This window comes from Lissotriton helveticus, chromosome 1_1 (genome assembly GCF_964261635.1).
Source record: "Lissotriton helveticus chromosome 1_1, aLisHel1.1, whole genome shotgun sequence".
NCBI lineage: Eukaryota > Metazoa > Chordata > Amphibia > Caudata > Salamandridae > Lissotriton > Lissotriton helveticus.
The window spans coordinates 848,156,640-848,183,508 of record NC_136057.1 but is presented as its reverse complement, the minus strand read 5'-3'; the positions used below and the strand labels follow the sequence as shown (position 1 = coordinate 848,183,508).

At 46.9% G+C, this 26,869-nt stretch overlaps 1 protein-coding gene across 1 annotated transcript in view; it reads right to left on the bottom strand.

Moving 5' to 3' along the window:
* The window catches only part of GNPTAB (N-acetylglucosamine-1-phosphate transferase subunits alpha and beta), a 542,239-nt gene that overhangs the window by 262,205 nt on the left and 253,165 nt on the right, over nucleotides 1-26,869 (bottom strand). Inside the window, exons 11-12 of the mRNA XM_078675067.1 lie at nucleotides 25,059-25,182; nucleotides 18,787-18,990 (exon numbers count right to left, since the gene is read on the bottom strand). Of these exons, the coding sequence (XP_078531193.1) occupies nucleotides 18,787-18,990; nucleotides 25,059-25,182 (328 nt within the window). The remainder of the gene's footprint in view (nucleotides 1-18,786; nucleotides 18,991-25,058; nucleotides 25,183-26,869) is intronic.

Below are 26,869 nucleotides of genomic sequence, written 5' to 3'. Positions count from 1 at the left end.
CTGTCAGATTGAAGAGCTGGAAATTACACTGGTTTTTGTTTGTCACACCAGGAAACCTAAACCACTAGGCTCTCTGGTGAGCGGCAGACCAACAGGAACAGCAGAGGTCCCATTACCGGCCAGTTACTACATGTCATAACCTTGTGCGCTGCTTGGGCAGATTCTATTATGTCCCATGCACAAATGGCAGGGAGATCTCCACTGCTATTTTTAACACTGAGCGGAATGACACCATCTCTGAAGGGACCGTGCCTCGCGGTTGATCATCGTCAATATCCGGACAGCTTTCTAGACCAGTAGCATTTTGCAGTGCCAGGTAGTCTGCAGTCTCTGAAGAATTAGGTTGAAACAACTAGTCACTACTGTCGTCTGTTTCTTGGGATTGACCCTCTGGCATTTGTAGAGAATTCAAATCAAAGATGAAAGGTTCATGCTTTCTGAGCTTGTAGGCTAGATACAAGCCATCAGTTCTATATTCTTATTCTTCTATCAATCTCTTCTTGAGCCTTAACTAGGCCAGTCAATTCCTCCTAGAGAGGAGCGGGTGTCGGCTGAGGCAGCTAGAAAGGCAGAGAAGGCACCATGACTGGCACCAGCATAGGTGCCGGCACCAGGGGAATTGGTGAGGGGTGTGGAGTCGATAAGGCAATTGTGCCTGGGAAGAATGCACGGATGGGAATCTGAATGGTACCCAAAACGATTCCATAGGACAAGGCGCTTCATTGGGTGCCAAAGCATGCCACAATGTCTTGCACATAGCATTGAGAAAAAGTATGGAACCTGCTACGGGTGCCGGAAACTCAAGCTAGGTTGGTGCTAGTATTCCTAGAAGAATCAGCAGAGTGGGGTAGGCTCTGGGGTAGAGATCGGCATCAGCAGTGCCAGTGGCTCCGAAGAAGAAGCCTCTGCCTGAGGCAGAGTATACTAAGGAAACTTACACCTTGATTTAGCTAGACATCTTTGTGCCTCCGTTCGCTTCTTCTTGTGCCTACTTTTTTCTTTCTCGAAGACTTTGATGATAGAAAAGAGTGAGAGTGTGACCTAAATCTGGAACGAGAATGCAACTGAACCCTATGATCATCCCAGGCACAATTCCTAAACAATTTGGTCTCACACTCATTCTTAGCATTAGGAAGCATGCTACAGCAGTGGTCATGTGAACAAGCAGTCTAGGCACTCCAGACAGTCTTCGTGCAGGTCTAGGTTTCTACCCTGACTTTTTTTAAAGCACAGAACTGAAGTTTATTAGTAAATTTGTGTGAAGGGGAACCTACGGTGAGAGCTCTAGAAACATTAAAGGGGTACAGGATAAAGGGACAGACATCAGGGTGCAGGGTTGGGAGTTATAATGAAGTCACCACAACCTTGCCTCCAGCGTCTTGATGGAGCCAGCACTCCCTACTGGCATGAGAGAGCTATTTGAGACATTTCCAGATCAAGCCTAGTGCCTGGGACATTCAACAGGCGAGGAATCTGCAGGGGCGGGGCTAACAGCCAAAGAAGAAGGACGTGGATTGAGATTGCTCTGTATGCCGTCCTTCAGTTATCCTAGCCATCTGTGGTGTGCTGCTGAAGGAGGGAGCACGGAACAGCATGGCGAGCCCTGTTTAAGCCCCAATGACTGGCACAGTGAACTCCATGCCGCTGGAGACACCCTGATGCCGTTGATCGTCAGAGTGCGGCCTGCTGGGGGGAGGAACGCGTGGCCTGGTTGGCAGAGCCCCGGCATCTTGGAACAGGGAGACACATTGCAGTACAGACCGGTGCTGTGTACATCGAAGCTGAGCAGGGTCTGGATCAGCCTTGTCCTGACCCCAGAGATCATCACGACACGGAGAGGGGAAGCCCTTGGGGATGGCCCACAGACCGGAGCGGGTTCCCTGAGGCCCAAGGCATGTGGACGCACCTCTGGAGTGGGAATGAGCCGGGGGCATGACCTTAATTGCTGCTGTGGATCAAGCTGGTGAGTGGAGCGGGAGCACAGTGCCTGTGTAGCTCGGCAACCTGTGCCTGGTGCGGCCGATGAGAGGAGGTGAGCCGGCGGATGGGGCGGAGAAGCAGAGAGGGCGCATTTCTCAGGGGTCGATGGGGCCTAGGTCCCAATTGGTGGCAGCGGTGGGCGAATGCAAGCAGAGAGCAGCAAATACAGAGTGCTGCATGCTGTGCCTGGACCAGAGGTAGTGCAGACCCGCGAGGGGGTGGCACGGGGGTCGGCTAGGGCCTAGGCCGTCTCCCTCTTGTCTCCCAGAGGCTTTGGAGGCCTGGTGAGCCCGCGCACTAAGACCTGAGGCGATCGCAAGCACAAGGAGCGCTTTGTTTAAAACGGGCGGACAGCTATGCCTCAGCTCGCCCCGCATGTGCCCGTCCTGGGCAAATTTCTCTATTTTATAAACCCAGCAGACTGCACTTGGACTGCCCACTGTGGGACATATACCCAAGTATTAACCAGGATGGAGGGGAGTGCCCGTGGGGACCCTCTGGCAGCACCCACTCGCCCTTGCTCCCGGCACTGAACTGAAGTAACGTGACTTTGGGACACAAATGGGGGGCGGCACAGTGGTCAGCTCAGGCCTAGGCAGCCTCAAGCCTCCTCTTGCCTCCCCAGGGACGTGAGGGGTCCTCCTGGACCTGCAAGTTACAACACCCAACAACTGTGAATACGGGGAGCGGTTGGTTGGACGCGAGCAGCTTATCACTCCTCAACCCTGCATAAGCCCCTACAGGGCTGTATTATCTGTTGTGTTGGGCTAGGCTGGTGGACGGCATCTGGGCTGGCCACTGCGGAAAAGCAGACCTGAACATTGACCTGGAGAGAAGGGGGGCCCGCGAGGCCTCTCTAATAGCACCCACTTGGCATTGTTCCCGGCCCTCATGACAGTGTGCACTGACAGGGCGCCATCTTGTAGACCCGGGCTCCGACCTGTTGCCTGCGCGGCAGGAGCCCTCTTTCCCCCTGTCCACAAGAGGAGATGGTGAAGGACCCTCTGCAGAAGATCCATATGTAGGGGCTGGTCCACCTAAACAGATCTGTTTCTGTGGGCCTCCGGGGGACGGTGTGGGCATTGCGCCCGGCTGCTGAGACTCAGCTCTGTTCACCTGGTGTGCCCTGTGTGCCTCCCTTCTTCTGAAACACTATTATGGACTTGGGATGCTGGTCCGGACAGAGAGTACTGAATGGAACTTAGTGTACCGCATTGCCATTCACCTATAGATGAGCCACAACAGATTGCTTGACAGCGATACATCCCACATAACTTGTTGAAGGACGTCGGAAACACCGAAGGACATAGCCCAACACACACAGTCTGTTTGCAATATACCGCAGGGACTGAAGACGGACCTCGGCCGGGAGCTCCCCTGGGCTCGGGCGCTCTAGATTACTTTCCATCAGGGACTTCTAGCACTCTATTGCTCCTCCCCTTAATGCCTAGAGCGCAGCAGCTGGCCATGGGCCGCCTTCGCTTGACGTCTCTTCAGGCGGGAGCCTCCATAGATGCAGGGGAGGGGCACCTTCGGGTGCAGCAGGTTCAGGGCTGCATCAGCCTTCTCCCTGCAGAGATCGACACTGTTTTGGCGGCAGTCGAACAGATTGGCACAACGCTGGCGCAGACATATTCGTCCCTCGAAATCCGGATTGCCAAATAGTCTCAGACTTTACACTTCTGCATGCTGATCAACAGAAATTATCGGAACGGCTTAGCACAGCCAAGCTCACGCTCTCTGATCTACAACCAAAGACCTGCAATCGCACTGCGACGCTGCAGGATCTATTGGACCGTGCCTGCACTGTCGGGCATAAGATTTATGACGCGGAGGGCCGGTCCCGCCTCAATAATATACGGGTGATTGGCCTTCCAGAGGGAACAGGGAGAAGAGTCCCAGTGGATTACATAGAGAAGTAGGTAAGAGATCTACTCCTACCCGATGCACTCTCCCCTAATTTTTGGGTGGAGCGGGCCCACAGAGTACCAGCCCGCCTTCCTCCTGCTGGCTCAGGCCATTCCTGTTCAAGGTCCTGAACTACAAGGACACAATATTAAGAGAGATTCGGAAGTCTCCCGGAGTCCAGGTACAAAATGCAACGGTGCTCTTATTTCCGGATTACATGGCCCAGGTCCAAAAACGTCAAGCATTCTTTGTAGCAGTGAAAGGTCAACTTCGGGAGCTTGATCGGAGATACTCCCTGCTCTTCCCGGCTCAACTAAGGGTGGTGAAGGATGGCACCACCCTATTCTTCGACACGCCATCGGATGCCTGAGACTGGCTGGAGGAGCTGGGACTGACGACATCCCCCACACCACCAGAATCGGAGTTGGCAACACAACAAAATCAAAATAATCACCAGAGGGCGTGCAGAGGAAGTGCGATAAGCTGAGCTTCATCAGTGTAGGCACCTGACCCAGTGCAGATCCAGACTGAGCGGCAAGAGGCACTTCAGGTGGTGACGGCGTCCAGTTTGGGTCAACCCCGGTTAGGGGTTCGCTCTTATGCGGTTCCATGACACAGTTGATATTTTCTCTCCAGTTCACGTTTGATGGCTATCTACGGGACGCTGCAGCCACGTACCCGCTGCGACAAGCATCTTGCCTACATCGATATCATTATGTGCCGCGCATGGAATGTGCGTGGAAGTCATACTCCTTCGCGCAGGTATTCCATCTATGCATATATGCGCCAAAGAGCCTCTGATATCGCCTTATTACAAGAGACCGATCGGATTGCTCTGAAAGCAGACTGTGACATAGATGGCAGGGTAGAGTATACAGTACAAACTTTTCATCCATGGCCCAGGGTGCATTGGTCTGCGTGAAGGCTGGGGTTCCTTGAGAGGAGGAAGAAGTGGTCACAGGTGCAGATGGGCGTTACTTGTTCCTTTGGGGCAGATTGAATGGACAGGCTATAGTACTAGGCTCTATCAATGCCCCCAAAGTGGATCAAGGTGTTTTTCTGAGGGATTTGTCTAAATTCCTGTCTTGTTGACCTTAATGCAGTACTCAATACTTCATTGGATCATTCATTTCCACCTCTTAGGTGCACAGAGGCATCGTCCAAAGCGCAAGCTCTGGATACGTGGTTGGAACACTGGTCCCTATGTGATATTTGGAGAGCCTGTAAACCAGACTCTCGCATACATTTGTTCTACTCCCCTGTCCTCGACTTGCATGTGTGTCTTAACCGTGTCCTGGTCTTGCCTGCTCTGCATCACTTGATTCTAAATACGGAATATTTAGGGCGCACTCACTCGGCTCACCACCCCCCTTATTTGTCGCTTAGACGGGAGAGGACACCCTCTCCTAACCCCAGATGGAGGTTGCAACGTTCCACATCAGAGGACACGGCATTCCCTGCTGGATTATCTTGAGTGTAACGCGGACACCAGGCACTCCCAGTCCAACGAATGGGAGGCCTTCAAGGTGGTGACACGGGGGCATTGCCTAGGCCTGATGTGGATTCTGCGTAGGCAGCTAGATGCCTCTCTGAAAACTCTCGAGAGGAACCTCCTCTGGCAGAGTCCCTCTAGGTCGCTCGTCCTGAGGCTAAGGCGAAGCTCACAGCAATGAAGACAAAGCGTCTCACGCTTTTGGAGCAACTAAGATGTCAACTTTCTAGCCCACTCCGCTCGCACACATGCCACTGCAGTAAAGGCTGGCAAGTTGCTTGCTTACCTTGTTCGCCAGGAGCACCTCCTTGGCCCTATTCATGCCATACAAGACGACTTGGTGTTTCCTTTGAAGCACGCAATCCGAAATCCATACAGCCAAGGCTTGTCACTATGCCTCCCTTTATACATCTCTGGGTCAAGGCACTCCCCAGCATATTGGAGCTTGCCTAGATGAGATCGGCCTACCCACGCTGACTCTTGACCAACACCTGGCATTGGATTCCCCCTTCACACTCAATGAGGTGCAGGATGCACTGTCATCCCTGGCATCTCGGAAGACTCCGGGGCCTGACGGGCTTCCCGCAGAGTTCTTCAAGGCATATGCTGATACTCTGGTGGCCCACTTACATACACTCTTTACCACCGCATTGAGGACTCCGCGCTCCAGCTTTTGTAGCACAAACCTGGTCTCCCTTCGGAAACCAGGCAAGAAACTCACATCCCTGGCAATCTTATATACGAATAATATTTTGGCAAAAATCTTGGCTGATAAGACTGGCTCAATGCACCCCTTCGCTGGTTCATACCGACCAGAATGGATTTGTCCCGGCTCCACGGTACCTCTCTTAACCTCGGTCGGTACTTTCGAGTTGCTGAGTATGCCCTTTCAGATTGGCCGTGCTCGGGTTATGGATCTTGAGCGGGCATTTGGTTCTCTCAAATGGGAATACCTGTTGGCCGCCTCAGCTAAATTTGGCATAGGTCCTTTCTTATTAGGACTAGCCCGGCTTTTATACAGGCGTCCTACTGTCCAGGTCACATTGGGCCCCTACATTTCAGAGGCCATAGTTGTGAGGCGCGGAACTAGACAGGGAAGCTCACGGTCTCCCCTGCTTTTCTCTTTGGCAGTGGAGCCCCTAGCGGGCAGGCTCGGGTGGACAGGTGGACCCCCCCCCCCCCCGTAGGGTGCCATCCATACAATATCCCTGTATGCGGATGACATTCTGCTGTATGTCAGAGACTTGCATGCTATTCCCCCTTCGTTGGGTCGAATACTGTCAGAATTCGCCGCCGTGTGGGGCTTGCGCGTTAATGTATCGAAATTGCTGCCGTTTTCTTTTTCAGTAAACACCCCGAACCCTGGCTACTCACTAAATTTCGAATCGGTGACATGGTGTGTTGTCACCTTCCATTACCTAGGGGTACATATATACCACAGCACAACCGACCTTCTTGATGGAAACATTACGAGGGCAGGGACAGCCATCGGATCTCAGATCTCCTTCTGGAGGACTTTACTGCTATCTGTATCAGGCAGAATAGCGCTGGCTAAGATGGTGATCTTGCCTCGGCTGCTATACTATTTCACAAATTTGCCCCATTACTTGCCCCCTGTGTTTTTCGGTAATCTGGAACGCATGGTTACACTGAATTAATCAAAGGTGGGAATGGACACTAGTGTCTACTTAACCGTCGGCTAAGCTTTGACAACCCTCATAGACCACCTGGTTCAGTTCGTTGCGGTATATCTTTTATCCGCCCCGCCAGGAGTCATGGCATAGTCATAGGGTTGCCAAATAACGTGCGGTATGCCTGCCTCACCCGAGGCTACCTCTGGTTCTGGTAGAAGTGTCCAGAAATCATAGGGAAGGGAAATGAGGGGGTTTTACATTAAGAACAGTGTGTCACCTTGAAAATTTCTTTAATGGGAAGGGTTGACACTGTATTTAAAAATGTCGATATATAAGGTGTAATCGAGTAACTAGATTACCATATATCTATATGTATATGGATGCGTCAACATGTTTCAGCTCTTTTGGCCCAGCCGGGTCTGGAGAGCTTTCGTCAGGACAATAAAGAACAAACAAACAACATATAAAAGGTACTCACACAACTAGTGTTGGGTCCTATTTAGCTATATTAGCTTATCATGTTTTGCCACCTATAATGTGGGGACACAAAATACCACATTTAGAGTATATCGTTTTTGGTGATTAGGCATAGTACTTTTAAGTAAAAGCGCGCATCCTAGAATTACTAGTTCAAAAATCTCTATGTATCTGATTCAGGATACATAAATTACGCAGGGTAGGAAGAGAATGAAAAAACTAGGTTTAAGTGAAGGTTAGGAGCAGTTAGTGCATCGCGTTCATAAGAACATGGGGGAAAGTGAAGTACTGATTCTATTGCCACTTGCAAGTGGAGCGTTATGAAGTCACTTTATCTCCAAACAACAGGAAACAGCAGCCCAAAGAAAGAACGATGTTAATGTGCGCATTAAAGCTTAGAAAATACGTCACAAGGAAACATGCACGCAATTAGAGGGCGGAAATACCTTGTTAGGTTTGGCTTGACAGCGTCAGCAGGAGTGAAGAGTCGCTGTACGTGGTCTTTGCTAAAAAATATTCACACAATTAGGCAATAGTTACTCGGACTTCTTACCGGTATAAGGTCGTGTTGCAAGGGAGGTTCTTACCCGCGAGGACCGGCTTTCAGTCCCTGTGCTGACTCTGCTCCTGGTTACAGGCGGAGCTCAGTTTCCCGGGCTTAAGGCTAATGTCCCAAACATTGAGAAAGGACTAGAGAGTCAGCTAATAACATACTTCAAGATGGCTAACCCCGCAAATTATCTCGCAATGTTTTTAAAACAAGGTACAACATTAGATCAAACTCAGAGCATTGTTTTTTAGTACTCTTAGTGGAAATGCTCATAACTAAAGCACGCTGGTTAATTTGAGTGTCTCACTTATTAATATCATTTTAATGTGACTGTCATGATTTGTTACCCACAGTTATTAAGTGAACAGATACCTGATGAACAGATATCAATCTAATTGAGAAGATGTTATTTACCTGGTTCGTGAGTGTAATGAGCAGAAATCAATAGAACTGATTCCAGGGAATATTGTCGTTCATTCCTAGTGTATTGGTGCCAAGACGGTCCACCCACCTTTGTTCCTTTTCGAAAAGAACTTGCTCAGCATTGTTATTCTTGTTTTTTAGCATTTCAATTACTGTCCAACGTAAATCATCACACGAGTGTCCTGCTTCCACAAAGTGTGTACAAAGCTTGGTGTTGTTTTTCTTCGTCCTGACATTGCTCTTGTGTTCCCCAATTCTCAACTTGATTTTTCTGCAGGTCATGCCTATATATTGGCGTTCACAAGGGCAGGTGACCATATAAATTACATGCGTTGAGTTGCAATTGGTGTGTTGCTTTTGGGTCCATTTCAAGGTCGCTGTCAGTTGTAGAGTTTTTGTTGGTTTTGTTAATTTGCATACTCCACAAGTACCACATGGGTAGTGTCCTACTACAGGTTCCATCCTCGTATCTCTGTTGACAGGGATGATTTGTTTTGTCTTTGGTCTCGTGTGGACCAGGACGTCTCTGATGTTTTTAGTTCTTCTGTTTGCAAATCTAGGTTTTGGCCAATTCAATTGTCCAGATGTAATTATCTGCCAATTCTTTCTAATGAGCTTCTGTACATCATTGGTCGCCGGACAGTAAGTGGTTACGCAAGTTACCAAGTCTTTTATGGGTTCCCTTTTGTTGGTTTGTAAAAGGCATTCACGTGGTTGATGTCTGGCCCTTTTCATGCATTTCTTGATCACAAGGGGGGTGTAGTCCCTCATTTGTAGTTTTTGACTCAATTCCTGTGCTTGTATTAAGTAATCGCTGTTCTTACTGCAATTCCTTTTGTGACGGAGAAATTGGCTAAAGGGAAGATTGTCCCGCAAAGGTCGTGGGTGGTAACTTCGATAGGAGAGCAAGCTGTTCTTTGCTGTTGGCTTTGTAAAAGTTCTAGTCTCCAATTTGTCTTTTTCATGGAAAATAGTCAGATCAAGAAAGTCTATGCTTTGGTTACTGGCAGCGAAGGTGAACTTGAGCCACCGGTCTCTTTTGTTCAGCCATTCCATGAATTTTAGAAGATCTCCTTTTGTATCCCAAATCAACAACACATCGTCTATATAACGTTTCCAGTATATAATACTGGAAACGTATGGGTTTGCCGTGTTCAGCACAGAGTCTTGTTCAAGTTGGCTTACGTAGAGCCCTGCCACCGAAGGTGCACAAGCACTCCCCATGGAGGTTCCATGACATTGCAGAAACAGTTGTCCATTATACTCAAAGTAGTTTTCCTTTAGGACCAAACGGCAACATTCCAAAATAAAATGGCGAGGAGTTTTGTGGAGCCATTCTTGATGGAAGAGTAGGTCTTCTAACATTTGCAAAGTGTCTTCCTGGGGTAGGCTTGTGTATAAGGCTTCAACATCAAGCCCTACCAGCAGCATTGTGTTAGGATTGAATTCTAAATCTGCAATCTGAATCAGGAGGTCTCTGGTGTCTTTTAGGTAAGTTGGAGTTTTTTGAACCAGCTCTTTCAGGTACTCGTCTGCAAATTTTGAGGGGGGCTCCAACAACGACCCTATTCCCGAGACGATTGGACGTCCCGGTGAGTTATACACAAGCCTACCCCAGGAAGACACTTTGCAAATGTTAGAAGACCTACTCTTCCATCAAGAATGGCTCCACAAAACTCCTCGCCATTTTATTTTGGAATGTTGCCGTTTGGTCCTAAAGGAAAACTACTTTGAGTATAATGGACAACTGTTTCTGCAATGTCATGGAACCTCCATGGGGAGTGCTTGTGCACCTTCGGTGGCAGGGCTCTACGTAAGCCAACTTGAACAAGACTCTGTGCTGAACACGGCAAACCCATACGTTTCCAGTATTATATACTGGAAACGTTATATAGACGATGTGTTGTTGATTTGGGATACAAAAGGAGATCTTCTAAAATTCATGGAATGGCTGAACAAAAGAGACCGGTGGCTCAAGTTCACCTTCGCTGCCAGTAACCAAAGCATAGACTTTCTTGATCTGACTATTTTCCATGAAAAAGGCAAATTGGAGACTAGAACTTTTACAAAGCCAACAGCAAAGAACAGCTTGCTCTCCTATCGAAGTTACCACCCACGACCTTTGCGGGACAATCTTCCCTTTAGCCAATTTCTCCGTCACAAAAGGAATTGCAGTAAGAACAGCGATTACCTAATACAAGCACAGGAATTGAGTCAAAAACTACAAATGAGGGACTACACCCCCCTTGTGATCAAGAAATGCATGAAAAGGGCCAGACATCAACCACGTGAATGCCTTTTACAAACCAACAAAAGGGAACCCATAAAAGACTTGGTAACTTGCGTAACCACTTACTGTCCGGCGACCAATGATGTACAGAAGCTCATTAGAAAGAATTGGCAGATAATTACATCTGGACAATTGAATTGGCCAAAACCTAGATTTGCAAACAGAAGAACTAAAAACATCAGAGACGTCCTGGTCCACACGAGACCAAAGACAAAACAAATCATCCCTGTCAACAGAGATATGAGGATGGAACCTGTAGTAGGACACTACCCATGTGGTACTTGTGGAGTATGCAAATTAACAAAACCAACAAAAACTCTACAACTGACAGCGACCTTGAAATGGACCCAAAAGCAACACACCAATTGCAACTCAACGCATGTAATTTATATGGTCACCTGCCCTTGTGAACGCCAATATATAGGCATGACCTGCAGAAAAATCAAGTTGAGAATTGGGGAACACAAGAGCAAGGTCAGGACGAAGAAAAACAACACCAAGATTTGTACACACTTTGTGGAAGCAGTCAAGTCAAGTCAAGTCATAACATTTATATAGCGCACTACATACCCAGAGGGTTTCAAGGCGCTTAGGAAGGGGAGGAGGATTATTTGTCAAATATCCACGTTTTAAGCTGCTTTCTGAACGCTAGGTGATTCTGGGTGAGGCGAAGGTAAGCGGGGAGTGAGTTCCATGTTTTGGCAGCCAGGTATGAGAAAGATCTGCCTCCCATGGTGGTCTTGTTGATGCGAGGTACAGTGGCGAAGGCTTGGCTGGAAGAGCGAAGTTGTCGGGAGGGGGTGTAAAAGGACAGTCGAGAGTTGAGGCAATCTGGTCCGATGTCGTAGAGTGATTTGTGTGCGTGGGTAAGCAGTCGGAAAGTAATCCTCTTATTGACGGGTAGCCAGTGGAGGTCTTTAAGGTGACCAGAGATGTGTTTGATGCGTGGGATGTCTAATATGAGCCTGGCTGAGGCGTTTTGGATTCGTTGTAGTTTCTTCTGGAGTTTAGCGGTGGTACCTGCGTAGAGGGTGTTTCCGTAGTCCAGTCGGCTCGTGACTAGAGCGTGGGTGACTGTTTTCCTTGTTTCGGAGGGGATCCAGCGAAATGTTTTTCTGAGCATGCGAAGAATGTTAAAGCAGGAAGAGGATACGGCGCTGACTTGTTTGTTCATTGAGAGTGAAGAATCCAGGATGACGCCAAGGTTCCGTGCGTGGTCTGTCGGGATGGGTGCATTTCCGAGGGCTTCCGGCCACCAGGAGTCGTCCCATGCAGAGGGGGATTTACCTAAGATGAGTACTTCTGTTTTGTCTGAGTTCAGTTTCAGACGGCTTTGTTTCATCCATTCGGCGACTTCTTTCATTCCTTCGTGTAGGTTAGTTTTGGCGGTGCTGGGGTCCTTGGTGAGAGATAGGATCAGTTGAGTGTCATCCGCGTAAGAGATGATGTTGAGGTTGTGTTGGCGGGCGATGGCCGCGAGGAGGCTCATGTATACGTTGAAGAGGGTGGGACTGAGTGAGGATCCTTGTGGTACGCCGCAGATGACTTCGGTGGCCTCGGACTTGAAAGGTGGGAGGCGGACTCTCTGGGTTCTTCCGGTGAGGAACGAAGTGATCCATTCCAGTGCCTTTCCTTGGATTCCGATGTTTCTGAGGCGTTGTAAAAGGGTGCTGTGGCAGACTGTGTCGAAGGCTGCAGAGAGGTCGAGGAGGATGAGGGCGACTGTGTCTCCATTGTCCAGCAGAGTTCGAATGTCGTCTGTTGCTGCGATGAGGGCGGTCTCAGTGCTGTGTTTGGCTCGGAAGCCAGATTGTGAGGGGTCGAGGGATTTGTTGGCTTCGAGGAAGGCGGCGAGTTGGTTGTTGACGGCTTTCTCGATGACTTTGGCCGGGAATGGAAGAAGCGAGATGGGGCGGTAGTTTTTGAGTTCGGTGGGGTCTGCTGTTGGTTTTTTCAGAAGGGCGGTGAGTTCAGCGTGTTTCCAGTCTTCTGGGAAGGTAGCGGAGTTGAAGGAGCAGTTGATGACGTCTCGGAGGTGCGGAGCTATGACGGAGTCTGCTTTGTTGAAGATGTGGTGAGGGCATGGGTCTGTGGGGGATCCAGAGTGGATGGAGTTCATCAGGCGGATGGTGTCCTCAGTGGAGATTGGCTTCCAGGCGTTGAGGGTGTTAACGGGGGGAAGATGGTCAGCTGATGGTAGGGTGGGTTGGCTTCCGGGTTGGTTGTCAAAGCTGTTGTGGATGTCAGCAATCTTGTTGTGGAAAAAAGAGGCTAGGGAATCGCAGAGGGTTTGAGAGGGGGTGATGTCGTTGGAGTTGGCAGAGGGGTTGGAAAATTCCTTGACGATGTTGAAAAGTTCTTTGCTGTTGTGGGCGTTGTTGTCAAGTCGATCTTTGAATGCTGTTTTCTTGGCTTTTCGGATCAGTTGGTGGTGAGTACGGATGGCGCTTTTGAAGGCGTCCTTGTTGCTGGTGGATGGGTCTTTTTTCCAGGCCTTTTCAAGGGAGCGGCATAGTTTCTTGGACTTCTTGAGGTCGTCGTTGAACCATGCGGCCTTCTTGATGCCAAGTTTGTGTTGACGTTTTTTCAGTGGTGCTAAGGTGTCGGCGGTGTTGGATAACCAAAGGGTGAGGTTGGAGGCGGCTTCGTTGGCGTTAGAAGAGAGGGCTGGGGAGGTTTGAAGGAGCGATGTGGAGATCTGTTCTGTGGTGATTTTGTTCCAGTTTCTTTGTAGAGTTGGTTGGAGGTGGATGATGGGTTTCGGCTTGTTGTAGGTGAAGTGAACGCAGCTGTGGTCAGTCCAGAGGAGATCCGTAGTGTGGCTGAAGGAGACATGGTTGCTGGAGGTGAAGATGGGGTCGAGAGTGTGACCTGCGATGTGGGTGGGGGAAGTGACCAGTTGTTTAAGTCCGAGGTTGTCGAGGTTGTCTAAGAGGGTGGCGGTGTTGCGGTCGTTGATCTTTTCAAGGTGAAAGTTGAGGTCTCCCAGAAGGATGTAGTCTTTGGAGGGGAGCGCGTGTGGGGTGATGAAGTCCGTGATGTCTTCACTGAATTTTGCGCGTGGTCCTGGTGGTCTGTAGAGGAGGGTGCCTCTGAGTGTGGTCTTGGGGTCGATGTGGATCTGGAAGTGAAGGTGTTCGGAGTTGGCGAGGTTGGCATCAGAGCTGGTTGAGATGCGGATTGTTTTCTTATGGACGATAGCGATTCCACCTCCTGCATGGTCGGTGCGGTCCTTGCGTGTGATCTTATAGTCATCAGGGATGGCGATGGCGATGTCAGGGGCGGAGGAAGCGTTCATCCATGTTTCCGTTAGGAAGGCGACGTCAGGAGAGATGGTGTCTAGTAGGTTCCAAAGGTCAATGGCGTGCCTGTGGACCGAGCGGGTGTTGAGAAGGATGCATTCTAGGTGGTTGGGGTCGGGAATCTGTGTTGTGGTCGTAGCGGAGTTGGTGACGGTGCTGCTGAATTTGCAGGAGTAGCAGGAGAAAGGTCCATGGGTGCGTCCAGGAGCGGCTTGGACGCAGGTGGGGGCGCGGCCGGGGTTAAGGGCTAGGAGGGTGGCGGCATCGTAGGTAATGCGGGGGGGGGGGGGGCGGCGAGAGGGGCAGGGGGTCTGGCGCTGGGCGCGGTCCAGGCGCGGACGGGCGTAGACGGGCTTACCTTTGGCGCACCTTCGGCGCGGATTGGGCGCGGTCGCTGCGTGTGAACGCTGCGCGCGGGAACTACTGTCATAAATGGATGGTGGAGGGGGAGGGGCGAGGGCGCTTCAGCTGGGAGGCGGGGCGGGCTAAGGAGGTCGACAACAACAACAAAATGGAGGTGCAGGACACTCGTGTGATGATTTACGTTGGACAGTAATTGAAATGCTAAAAAACAAGAATAACAATGCTGAGCAAGTTCTTTTCGAAAAGGAACAAAGGTGGGTGGACCGTCTTGGCACCAATACACTAGGAATGAACGACAATATTCCCTGGAATCAGTTCTATTGATTTCTGCTCATTACACTCACGAACCAGGTAAATAATAACATCTTCTCAATTAGATTGATATCTGTTCATCAGGTATCTGTTCACTTAATAACTGTGGGTAACAAATCATGACAGTCACATTAAAATTATATTAATAAGTGAGACACTCAAATTAACCAGCGTGCTTTAGTTATGAGCATTTCCACTAAGAGTACTAAAAAACAATGCTCTGAGTTTGATCTAATGTTGTACCTTGTTTTAAAAACATTGCGAGATAATTTGCGGGGTTAGCCATCTTGAAGTATGTTATTAGCTGACTCTCTAGTCCTTTCTCAATGTTTGGGACATTAGCCTTAAGCCCGGGAAACTGAGCTCTGCCTGTAACCAGGAGGAGAGTCAGCACAGGGACTGAAAGCCGGTCCTCGCGGGTAAGATTTAAGATTTTAACGGGGAGAGCATCCGGGATTGCCTTGGGGCTGTTTTCAGATGGTTTCATTTGAGTGGCCTCAAGTGCAATCCCGAGAAGTCCGAGGTGCTCTTCTTTGGGTGTGCGTCGGATCCTGACTGGCATGACTGGTGGCCTATCGACATGTTTCCACCTTCCTCCTCATCCCTAGTCGCTAAGAATCTGGGGGTGAAGATGGACAAGGGCTTGTCGATGAGAGCCCAGATTTTGGGAGTGACGGGCACCTGTTTCGGTCTCCTGAAGGTACTAAGAAAGTTTCTACCCCTGTTGTCGGAAGAACACCGGAAACTGACTGTGCAGGCTCTGATCGGGTCCAGGTTGGACTACGCCAACGTCCTCTACCTGGGCCTGCCGGAGTATCTGCTACAGCGCCTCCAGGTGACGCAGAACGCCGCGGCAAGAGCCATTTATGGCTTAAATAGGCGAGCAAGGGTGGCGGGCCTCTTGCAGGCCCTACACTGGCTGCCTATCCGCAAGCGTATTAATTTTAAGACCCTGACGCTGGCCTATAGGGCCCTGCACTCTGGTGGCGCAAAGTACCTCCAAAGGAGACTGTCCTTTTACCATCCGGCCCGGTCACTCAGATCGGAGTCACAGTTTTTGGCTGTGGTGCCGCGCGTTCAAAGAGCCCGCATCGGGGGTCGCTCCTTTGGGTTGCGTGCCCCCCAGCTGTGGAACGCCTTGCCGTTGACACTTCGGGGCGCTTCGAGCCTGTTGGCTTTTAGAAAAGGTCTTAAGACTTGGTTGTTTACTTTATAGGCCTTTCTTTTCGCCTTTTATTTTTCTCCCCTCTGTTTTAATCGTTGTGTTGTGTTATTCGCTCGTAGGTCTCGTTGTGAAAGCGCCGGGATACTCTTTTTGAGTCGCCGTGCGCTATACAAAAGAAACATAACATAACATAAGAACCTCCCTTGCAACACGACCTTATACCGGTAAGAAGTCTGAGTAACTATTGCCTAATTGTGTGAATATTTTTTAGCAAAGACCACGTACAGCGACTCTTCACTCCTGCTGACGCTGTCAAGCCAAACCTAAAAAGGTATTTCCGCCCTCTAATTGCGTGCATGTTTCCTTGTGACGTATTTTCTAAGCTTTAATGCGCACATTAACATCGTTCTTTCTTTGGGCTGCTGTTTCCTGTTGTTTGGAGATAAAGTGACTTCATAACGCTCCACTTGCAAGTGGCAATAGAATCAGTACTTCACTTTCCCCCATGTTCTTATGAACGCGATGTACTAACTGCTCCTAACCTTCACTTAAACCTAGTTTTTTCATTCTCTTCCTACCCTGCGTAATTTATGTATCCTGAATCAGATACATAGAGATTTTTGAACTAGTAATTCTAGGATGCGCGCTTTTACTTAAAAGTACAATGCCTAATCACCAAAAACGATATACTCTAAATGTGGTATTTTGTGTCCCCACATTATAGGTGGCAAAACATGATAAGCTAATATAGCTAAATAGGACCCAACACTAGTTGTGTGAGTACCTTTTATATGTTGTTTGTTTGTTCTTTATTGTCCTGACGAAAGCTCTCCAGACCCGGCTGGGCCAAAAGAGCTGAAACATGTTGACGCATCCATATACATATAGATATATGGTAATCTAGTTACTCGATTACACCTTATATATCGACATTTTTAAATACAGTGTCAACCCTTCCCATTAAAGAAATTTTCAAGGTGACACACTGTTCTTAATGTAAAACCCCCTCATTTCCCTTCCCTATGATTTCTGGACACTTCTACCAGAACCAGAGGTAGCCTCGGGTGAGGCAGGCATACCGCACGTTATTTGGCAACCCTATGACTATGCCATGACTCCTGGCGGGGCGGATAAAAGATATACCGCAACGAACTGAACCAGGTGGTCTATGAGGGTTGTCAAAGCTTAGCCGACGGTTAAGTAGACACTAGTGTCCATTCCCACCTTTGATTAATTCAGTATTGAACTAGGGGAACTGAATGGACCGTGAATCCTCTTCCCTCCCTTTTGATATAAGACGCATGGTTACACTTCAATTGGGGGGCGTCCAGGGATAGGGTCTCCATTAAGAAGCTCTACCTTCCTACTAGACACGGAAGCCCTTGCTGCCCCCAATTTTGAGCACTATTGTTTAGCTGCACAGGTGCAGTGGATTGCCAAGTGGTTGGTCTCTCACTATCTAGGGGATATGGCCACTACTTCCCCTTCTTTATTGTGCCACGTCCTCTTGTACCTGTTCCACCCGTGTGCGTGCCCGAAACACATGCAGTTCCTGCTGCTTTCAGAAGCCTATAAGTGCTTCGCCTTTGTCTGTTCATGACCTGTGCTGTACAACTCTATGCCCCAACCATACTCCTACAGGGCACCCCCCGGGGCGCGCGTGTTACTACAGCCGCAGAGCTACGCGGCTGGGACACGGCTAGTATTCAGGACATCTGTTCCACAACGGAACTCTAATCCCTCATGCCGAACTGGTCGAGGGGCCGTTTTTCGTCCCGGATTCGTCCTCACACACCACTCACTTATAGCCTCCCTATCTGCTCGATGGGGTGCGTTAGACACAGACCCCCGCTACATCACACAATACAATATCTACACATCATGAGAGACGGGGGTTACCTGGTCAGATGGTTTGCAACATCGCTGCACCACCACACTGCTGCCTCTCTCAGCCCTCTATGTGAGCACTGGGAAGAGGCCCTGGGGCATGACTTCACCGAACCAGAGTTCAGAGCTATCCTAGAGCGCCTTCTGTGTACCTCGTAATCTGCGATTCCACCAAATACAGTTCTTCGTACTCCACAGAGCATACCTCACCCCGGCCAACATCAATACATTCTTCTGTCGCACAGACGCTGCCTGCCCCAGATGCTACTTAGCTGACGCAGACATATTACATATGCTCTGGCAGTGCTCCAAACTCACCACACCACATACTGGAACAAAGAAGCCAATACTCTTTCCTACTGTACTGGGCGAGATATACCTTTCAGCTGGGAAGCCTATTGTAGTGCTCAGCCCATCCAACTGTCACTATCTAGGCAGAGTACCAACATTCTGACTGCTGCACTTATGAACATTCTAAAGATGGTAGAAAGGCATCACATTGGGAATAACAGGATATTACACCTATGTTCTTCATCTCTTTGGGAGGGGAGGAAGTGCAGAGCCACTTCCTGCTTCATAGATCTGGGCCTAGTCGTCCCCAAACACCTAATCCCTAAACAATGGAAGGCACCTGGTGCCCCCCAGTTTGCGGCGTGGCATCGCTCCTCACTTAACTGGGCCAATGCAGAGAGCGTTGCCCTGCGCAGGGAGGATCTGTTGGGACTCTGGCTGTTCCCTCTGGCTGCAGAGTGGGAGGCTGTTCTATCGGAGTTGCAGACTTGGGAAAAAACTTTTCTTTACTTGACAGTTGGATATAAGATGATCGTGAGCATGTCTACAGTTTGTACGAACCCTACATCCAAAGGTTTCTATAGATTAACATAATCTAAATCATTCAGAGACATCCATAATATTAAAATTACACTTTTCACATACGGATTGATGGATAAACACATTCTTATCTGTATATCAGCAAAGCAATACAATTGCAAATAATAAATACCTTGGCCACAATCACCAGCGTCAAATCCACATGAAAGGACATTACAAGCCTGATCACAGAATTTATCTGCTAGCCAAGAATTCGCGCATCCTGCATTACAGTAGGAAACACCGCTTATTCCCACACCAAAATGCCAGGGCTGGCCAATTCCACCACCTCCTCCTCCAGCAGCGCCAGGAACAAAACGACTACCACCAGTACTACCTGCAGGAAAGACAAGCATATTTAAAACAAATATTATTAGAGACCAAGTTCACACCACCCATTCCATTATAGAGAAACAAAATGCTAAACATAAATTAGTATAGATCTTTAGTCTCTGAACATGAACATGAACCATTTGCTTGTGTTCGAACATACATCTGTGTGCATTAGCATTTAGTTATGACTGTGTGCTTTCCTTCAAAGAAACAGAAATGTATCTATTTAAAGCCTAATATCTTATCTCAACTGCCCAGTGAAAAATGTGTGTAATAAATGTTAACATTTACAAGATGTCTTTTATGAGCTTATGAAGTATTCCGATTTCTCTTTCTCACAACTGCCGTACGAATAAAGAGAACACGGTTTTAGCAAACATTCCCAAAACCATTTTTTAAAATTTGGAAACAGAGATCCCAGAGAGGAAAGTATGATGAAGAACTTAATTTCCATCTATTTTGAACATCTACATTTACTACTCAGCCAACTACGTCTGTCATGGGACACTCTTCTTTCTTCCATCCCTCACTGACAAATGAATACTGAGTGTAGTACAACACACAAATCAATGATGATCCTAAGCTACAGGGTCTTCAGGCACACAGCATGCACACAAACTCATTTTGTGCTATAGCCTATTGGAGATGCAAGCATACAAGACTTGACTTTCTACATCCGACTTGACTGTGCCCTCCTTTAGTAGGATTTTAAACCAAGATACAACATACACTAGGACATGTGTGATGGAAAAACAGATAATAATGTCAGGCGTAGCCTTGCTAGGGCTATTGAGCCATTAAATAGTAAACATATCACTGTCCTATGCACTGGGACAATGTACCAGGCTAATAAAGAAAATATGGCATTCAAACGAGGAGACTAGGATAAGAGAATGCTAAAGGCCTTCAGAAGAATCAGCGGAGGACTTGATTGGCATTAGCATTTATTTTTGGCTCTCTTGGCTTTGGGCATAATAATGAGTTAGCCAGCACTAGAGGGCTTGAACGATTTGTGACTTTGGTATACATTATTGAGCGAGTCTTACCTTAGGAATTAGGTGGGAGAACTGGGGGAGCACTTGCTGGTGTTATTAGCTTGCCGGGAGTTACTACAACCTTGTTATGAGCTATTACATCATGACGATTTCGGTACAATATGTGTATTTCGAGGTTGCCAAGCTCAAACAATTTAGCATTCTCACTGCTGTACCACAACACATAGAATCTGTTAGTTGTAAGGTCCCAGTTGGGTGAGTTTGTATACCATTTGCATGTTTGTTGCCATCAGACGTGGTTGCCGAGCTGCTTGGTACATCACCTTCCCCTGGCACTCTCTTTATTAACTTGCAGTAGTACCTCTAACAATCTGAACATGTGGGCCGTTTATATGGTTCTTACTGAGTCCTGAAGGATTGATACTTGATCAGACATTCATACCTCAGCCTCTCCTTCCACCCTCAATGGCCACTGTTTTACATATGAATAATTGTCTAGGGGCAGACCATTGGTAGAGCTTAGCAGCAGCTTCTTTGTCAATGAAAATCTCAGCGTTCAGTGTTACCTGACTGTTAATGGCTCTCTTAGAGTGAGATGTATATCCTCCCTGACAGTGGACAAAAGGCATGGGTGTGGAGAGATGTTTTAGCCCCTTAGAGGACAGCCATCTGGGCTGTTCCCAGGAAGTTAATTAGACGTCAAATGGTGCTAACCCTGTCATTGTCCTAATAGCTAACTCGTACCAATCTCAATAGGAGAGTGGCTGCCCCAGAACCAGTTTAGAGTGACCACAAGGGTTTGCCCATTAAACTAGCCACACATCTGGGTGGGCCGTCAGAGCTCTGGACAAGGTAATAACGGTTTTGCCATATTAGGTTCATGTAGAGAGGGCCACTGTGGGTAGTTTACGGTAAGACAAACAGGAAGTGCGGCATATGTGTGTAGGGGCACCTGTGGGAACTTTTACCCCACTGACAGTGAGTGGCCAGGAGTTTCCCCCAACCACAGGCTAGCAAGGGGCAAAAAAGTGGCATCCTCAGCACCCGCTTCAGAACAACAGAGGACCTGTGGAAGGCAGAAGGGGGTGGACCTGCTCCCTAGTTGTATCCAGGAATAGAAGAGTGGACTCCAAGGGCTAGATGGTTAGACTCCTGTTAAGCTCCTGGTAAGCTCCAGGAACACAAAAGCTGCAAAAAGCCCAAATCTCTGTTAACCGCAGCTGACCATTTCAAACTGCATTTGTCCTGAATCCTGCTGGGGGTTCCGAGAGATCGAATCATAATCCTAAAGTGATGCCCAAAAGGCCCTGAACCCTACGCTTGTTTTAGAGTGTATTGTTTACCCCTTCAAAATTGCAAGACTGGACACTTAAAAACTTTTTCTGAGTTTTTCCCTATAAGAACCAGAGGCTACCACTGGACTGCATTAGAGTCACAGCTGCCGATGTTGAATTGCCAGTCGAACTCAACTTGCTGGTTTGTCACAATGAAACGATCCTGAGTCCCAGAAAAATTTCTAAATCCAAACGCAAGTACTTAAACTGGACCAAAGTCCACCAGTAACACCACAATGCCAACACCTTCCTGGGCCCCAACTTTGGCTGCTCTGAGTTTTCCCGCCTTCAACGTTGAGAGCTTCCAACTTCCTGCTGGAGTTAAGGCTCCCACTGAGGCCCTGCACTTCAGCAGCCAGCTGCCGTTAAGTAGCCCTTCTTTGAATCTACCCTGCAGCGCAACCCGCCAACGGTGTCGTCATCGAGAACTATATTCCAGAAAAAAGATTAAGTCAGAAGGTAAACTTTCCACTATGACAAACCTGGTTCCTGTATCCTACCCATGCTTCATCGTGGTCACCTTAAATTTTGACTTGGACCAGGTCTAGAGGGACCAGATAACCACGATTGGCGCTTTGTGCTTTTAGGCCCTATTAGGATCTCAAAACATATTAAAAATCATATCTCTGGATCCCTACATCTGCTTTCTGCCAATTTGGTCTCCATTTGATCATTACATTACATAAATTGAAGTGAGATTTTTATTAGGCTGTGTTTTCTACTTTGTAAATGGTTGTACTGATAAAATCTAAACACATTTCTCCTAAGTTAGGCCTGTCTGCTCTGTTTTACAGCTAACAAGGGTTGAGCTCATGTTTAAATTAGATCTAAATGGACTTGGTACAGAATTGTGACATTATTAGTAGGGGGAATCTATATCAACTCCAACTGATAATCCACTTTCTCACAATTGTAAATACTTATTACCTGAGCAACAGGGTAACAGGCAACAGTCTTGTTTAAGTTGTTGGGACAACTTGTTCCCCAACAGTGCACGGAGCTCTGGGAAACCGTCATGATCCTGCGCTGTTGGATTACAGGTGCAATTCTCAATGCTGGAGCTCTGCTGCTCATTCCCTTTTGCTCTTCATTGCCTTTGCCTACTTTTTGAAATACTGCTGCTGTCTGTTACTATCCACTGGCACAAGAGAAGATAGTGAACTCTCTAATCAGGATTCCTCCACCAGACGAGCAGCAGATATTCCACTGCAGCTGATCCTAGATAGATACATTTTTATAGTATCAAGTTATTTAAAACCACCACAATATAAAAACAGAATTATTCTTAAAAACTACACATAATATAACAGATAAGATCAACTAGCCAATCGTACTGCAAATCATTAACTCAATAATAAGCATGATCCACTAAAGAGCATGGTGAAATGTTAAACGACAAAGTGGCAAAGGCACAGATCAAGCCTCGGGGTGAAAGGGGCAGGATAATGTGTTGAGGTCAAAGGAGATGGAAAAACTTAAGACCTCTTCTGGAGCCCAAACCGATTCCATATTATCTTCAGAAGTGACCGTCCTGCATTTGGAGGATCCAATTAAATGAAGTGGGGACCGCAACTAAATCCCTACCCGAGAGGTTTGTTAGGTTTCCAGGGCCAAGGTAGTCTTTTTTGGCCAGCAAAATGACTTGTGTGCCCGAGGCTTCTGTAGAAAACATTTGGGCAATAAACTGGTTGTTGTTGGTAAAGTGTGTCATGTGTTAAAAAGTGACTGGTGTCTCTGCAGTTCACCCTGTAGCTAAAGTGCAATTTTAACCTTTGATTAATAAAGTGGCACTGCGACCAGCTTGACAAACTTCTTTGTGGCAGTGCTCTACTTGTCCGATTCTTTTGAGATACAGGACGAGCAATCCTAAACACCTCAAGATGAATAAGCTCCTAAAATTGACATATGCAAACAAATCTAGCAAGCATCACTGTCGCTGAGCCAGAAACTGAAGTGAAAAGTTATGATTTAAAAGAAAAAGTGCTGTTACAGTGGCATGGGAAAAATCCTTTTTACCTATGCTCTAAGTATCTATTTTTGGAGGTGTAGAACCGGAGATCCAAATGAGGTCCAACCAGAATGGGGCTGCAAGGGCCGCAGTCAGAATCCTCGCGGCATCACCTACTCGCAGAGGTCAGGAGATTTCAAGGTTAAAAAGAAGGATATAGATAAGATCCCCCAGATTAATGGCTCTCTGGAAGTATATTCAGTAGCTTTTGTGCTTCTCTAAGGAATTTCACACATCTCACTGATAGATGCACATTCACACCACTCAGGCACATTGTGATGGCTGCATCCCATTGTCTTATGCAGAGTTTGAGGAACAATGGTTTCAGCCAATATGATATTTAATTATTCAGGACTGGACATACGTATATCAAGTGGGTCACGCTTTCCTCCTTGTACGTACATAGGCAGCAGTTCTCTTCCATTGATCCGGTTGATTGACCGATTTTGTGGCCTTTCAAGGTCTCAAGAGATCTTTATTCCTAGCCATTTTCAAGGGTCTGGATAAATATGCTTTCCCCTGGATCTTGGTATACAGTCTCACATATACGGGCGTGGGCCTTTCAAGAAAGCTCTTGCATGTCCTCATTTCCAGACTGTATCTTCGCTGATTTTACCAGCAAGTTAGTGGGAAGCTTCAGGATTAAATTGAGTTTAAATGTGTTCTGTGCCTCAAGAACTTCCATTGTCTACCTCAAATAGGGTTCCCACATGAATTCTTTGACTTAGATGCCTCACCTTATGATTTTCTTCAAGGACTCTGAGGGTGCACCTACCAGCTTCACATACTATCTCAAAAACCGGGGCTTCTGCAAATTAGATTGTTTATAAAGACCAAATTCCAGCTGTATCTGTGAAAATGGTGGAGCATCCAGAAGACTGAGTAGAAGTCTATAACATGCGCTTTGTCCAGCCAGGAAGAGATGTGATCTTTAAAAATCAGTGAGCCATAAGTGAGCATTAGCATACATTTGGCGTTCATTACTTTGCAGATGCCCGTTAAATCAGGACCGCTCATACTTATGGCCAGCTTTTTAAAGCTCATTGTCATTGACAGAGAAGAATCTTTTAGACTGGACAGGTGTGTAACATGGGAACCATGCAGGTTAAAGTTAATCCCCAGATTTTTAGACATGTCACCTGTTCCAGAACCACCTTAGATTTGGTAGCATGTTTGCGTCTGACTCCACAAGCTATGATTTTTATTTTGCCATGATTTACTTCCAGTTCGTTTTTCGCACAGACCACCGCTTGGGTAAACGGTTCCTCGGTATACAGCGTTCTGTTGTTACTCTATGGTAGGCATTTGTTTATCTACTTCTCAGATGACTGTTTGTGCTAGCAAACAGGGGTGCAGAGTGAACATGGCTGTCCAGACAAAGTATTCTGATATTGTGTTCCTGGTTTCTTTATGCACCAGAAGCAGCTAACAAGGAGCTTAAGTAGTCAATTGATCTTCAGCTGCTCTCTCAGCGGTAATCGAGCTACAGTTTTATTTTCAACATGTCTCTATTGAATCCTGAATCTAAATGGATTAAAATTTTATTTCCACAGAAAAATTACAATATAGCCAGTGACATTATACAATAGTAGTAATACGGAGAGGTATGTGGTGAAAGGTAACATTAATACCAGGAACAACTAGGTAATAGTTTCGAAACATCACTTAAGGCTGCACCAAGTGATAATGCGTTCTTTAAAAAAACCTCATCTAATTCGGTTTCAAATGTTCTTACCAAGGCAATCACCTCCATCCCAATCACAAGCAGAGTTGTTACAGGCCTTGTCACAGTAGCCATCTTTGATCCATGAGCCAGGGCAGCCTTCAGCACAGTTTGGCACAGGCCACGTTAAATAAACCTAAGGATTTCCAAACATGATTTGTCAAAGTATACGAAACAAAACAACGCCATGTTTCAAGAAGAACATACAACCTCAAATGCCCTAGCTTAGGTTTACAATTTAGCTTTTACATTTATGCATGAACCAAAATTCCCAAGGTAACTTATTTTTTCATTTTCATTGCAACTGAATGTATTCCATACCCATTCACAATAAAGATCCAGAAATATAATTCATGATGCATCTCCCATTCTATTTAAAGCTACACAGACCCATCATATGAACTGCAGTAGATGTGTGGCTAGTTCTGCTGTGATTGGCCACTTCTTTGTGTATTCTGGTAAAGGAAATAGGCATAAATACAGTCACACTGGTATATATTGCAATGGACTTCCCCGGACTAAGGAACATAAGTAGTTACACAAGAGTAAATTGTCTTTAGTCACACATAAATCTGTTTCTAAACAGGGATAATGCAGATCTACTAGGTTTGCCTCGAGTGAACATGTAGAATGTCCATGTTCACCGGACAAACATCTATTAACAGGATTTTTTCCCCTGGAGTACAACAAAGGCTGCATTTACTTTGTGGAGTGAACATGAAAGCCAACAACGCGATTAGATCTTTACAGACCATCTCACACAATCTTTTAAGCATCTGGCGAAAACATCAACTTGTAAAAATCAATTACCAATATCGCCCACTACAAAATAAATACAAATTATATTCTAATACGAAATCTTTTTTTAAAATAAAATGTAATATAAAACAGGGCGGTGAGGTACACACTGGCATGTTTTAATTGACTGGTATATGATGTACATTAGAAATGAATCTTTCTTATGTTTTTGTTTGCAGAGGATGTTTTTACGTGATAGCGGATGAGGTAGCAACAAAATCTAGGCATTATTTTGGTGGCTTAGGTTGCTGAGTAACACGGAAAGGACATGTGTGAGAGGATTGACAAGACAAAAATATGAGCATATGGGTTGGCAACCCCTGCCCTATCTTTGACAGTGTGCTGGTACTAACATGTATCGGTCATGAAGTGAATGATAAAGACAGCCAAGGGACAGACAACAAAAATGTAGTAGTAACACTCAAGTGGAGTGCACAAAACAAAAAACAGATGCTCAAACATATGTATAACTTGGAGCAATATGCTCAGCGGTACTCCCTTTGATACGCGCATGTGTGAGAGTGCAGTGTAAAATATAACTGTCTAAATTAGAGAACACGATGAGACCAGTAGCAAGGATTCCATTTCAAAATGATCACCTCCTAGTAGTATGAGGAGGTTCTATCAGCACTAACGGCGTTAAGCACCAAGTCATTAGAGACATTATGTCTCTATGCGCTTCAGCAAAGAACCGTAGGATGAGGTGCCAAAACCTTCAAAATTGGTGCTTGCCTCCCTTAACTTCATACAACACCTCCTCAATCCCCAACATAGTTTATCAAGGCAGTCTGAGTGAATTCTAAGTGTTTTTCCTATTCCTCCACCCCCCTCACCCCAGGCCTCCTTAGTAAAATACTTTCTTTTGAATTCGGAATTTGACATTAATATTCTTCTACATTAATTAAGACCCCATCCCAAACATCACAGAAATGCTTGAATTCCCACAAATAATCACATATCATTCCTCCTTGCCTACATCCCCACCAGCAAGACTCAGATGGAGTCATGTTGGCCTGATTTGTCAA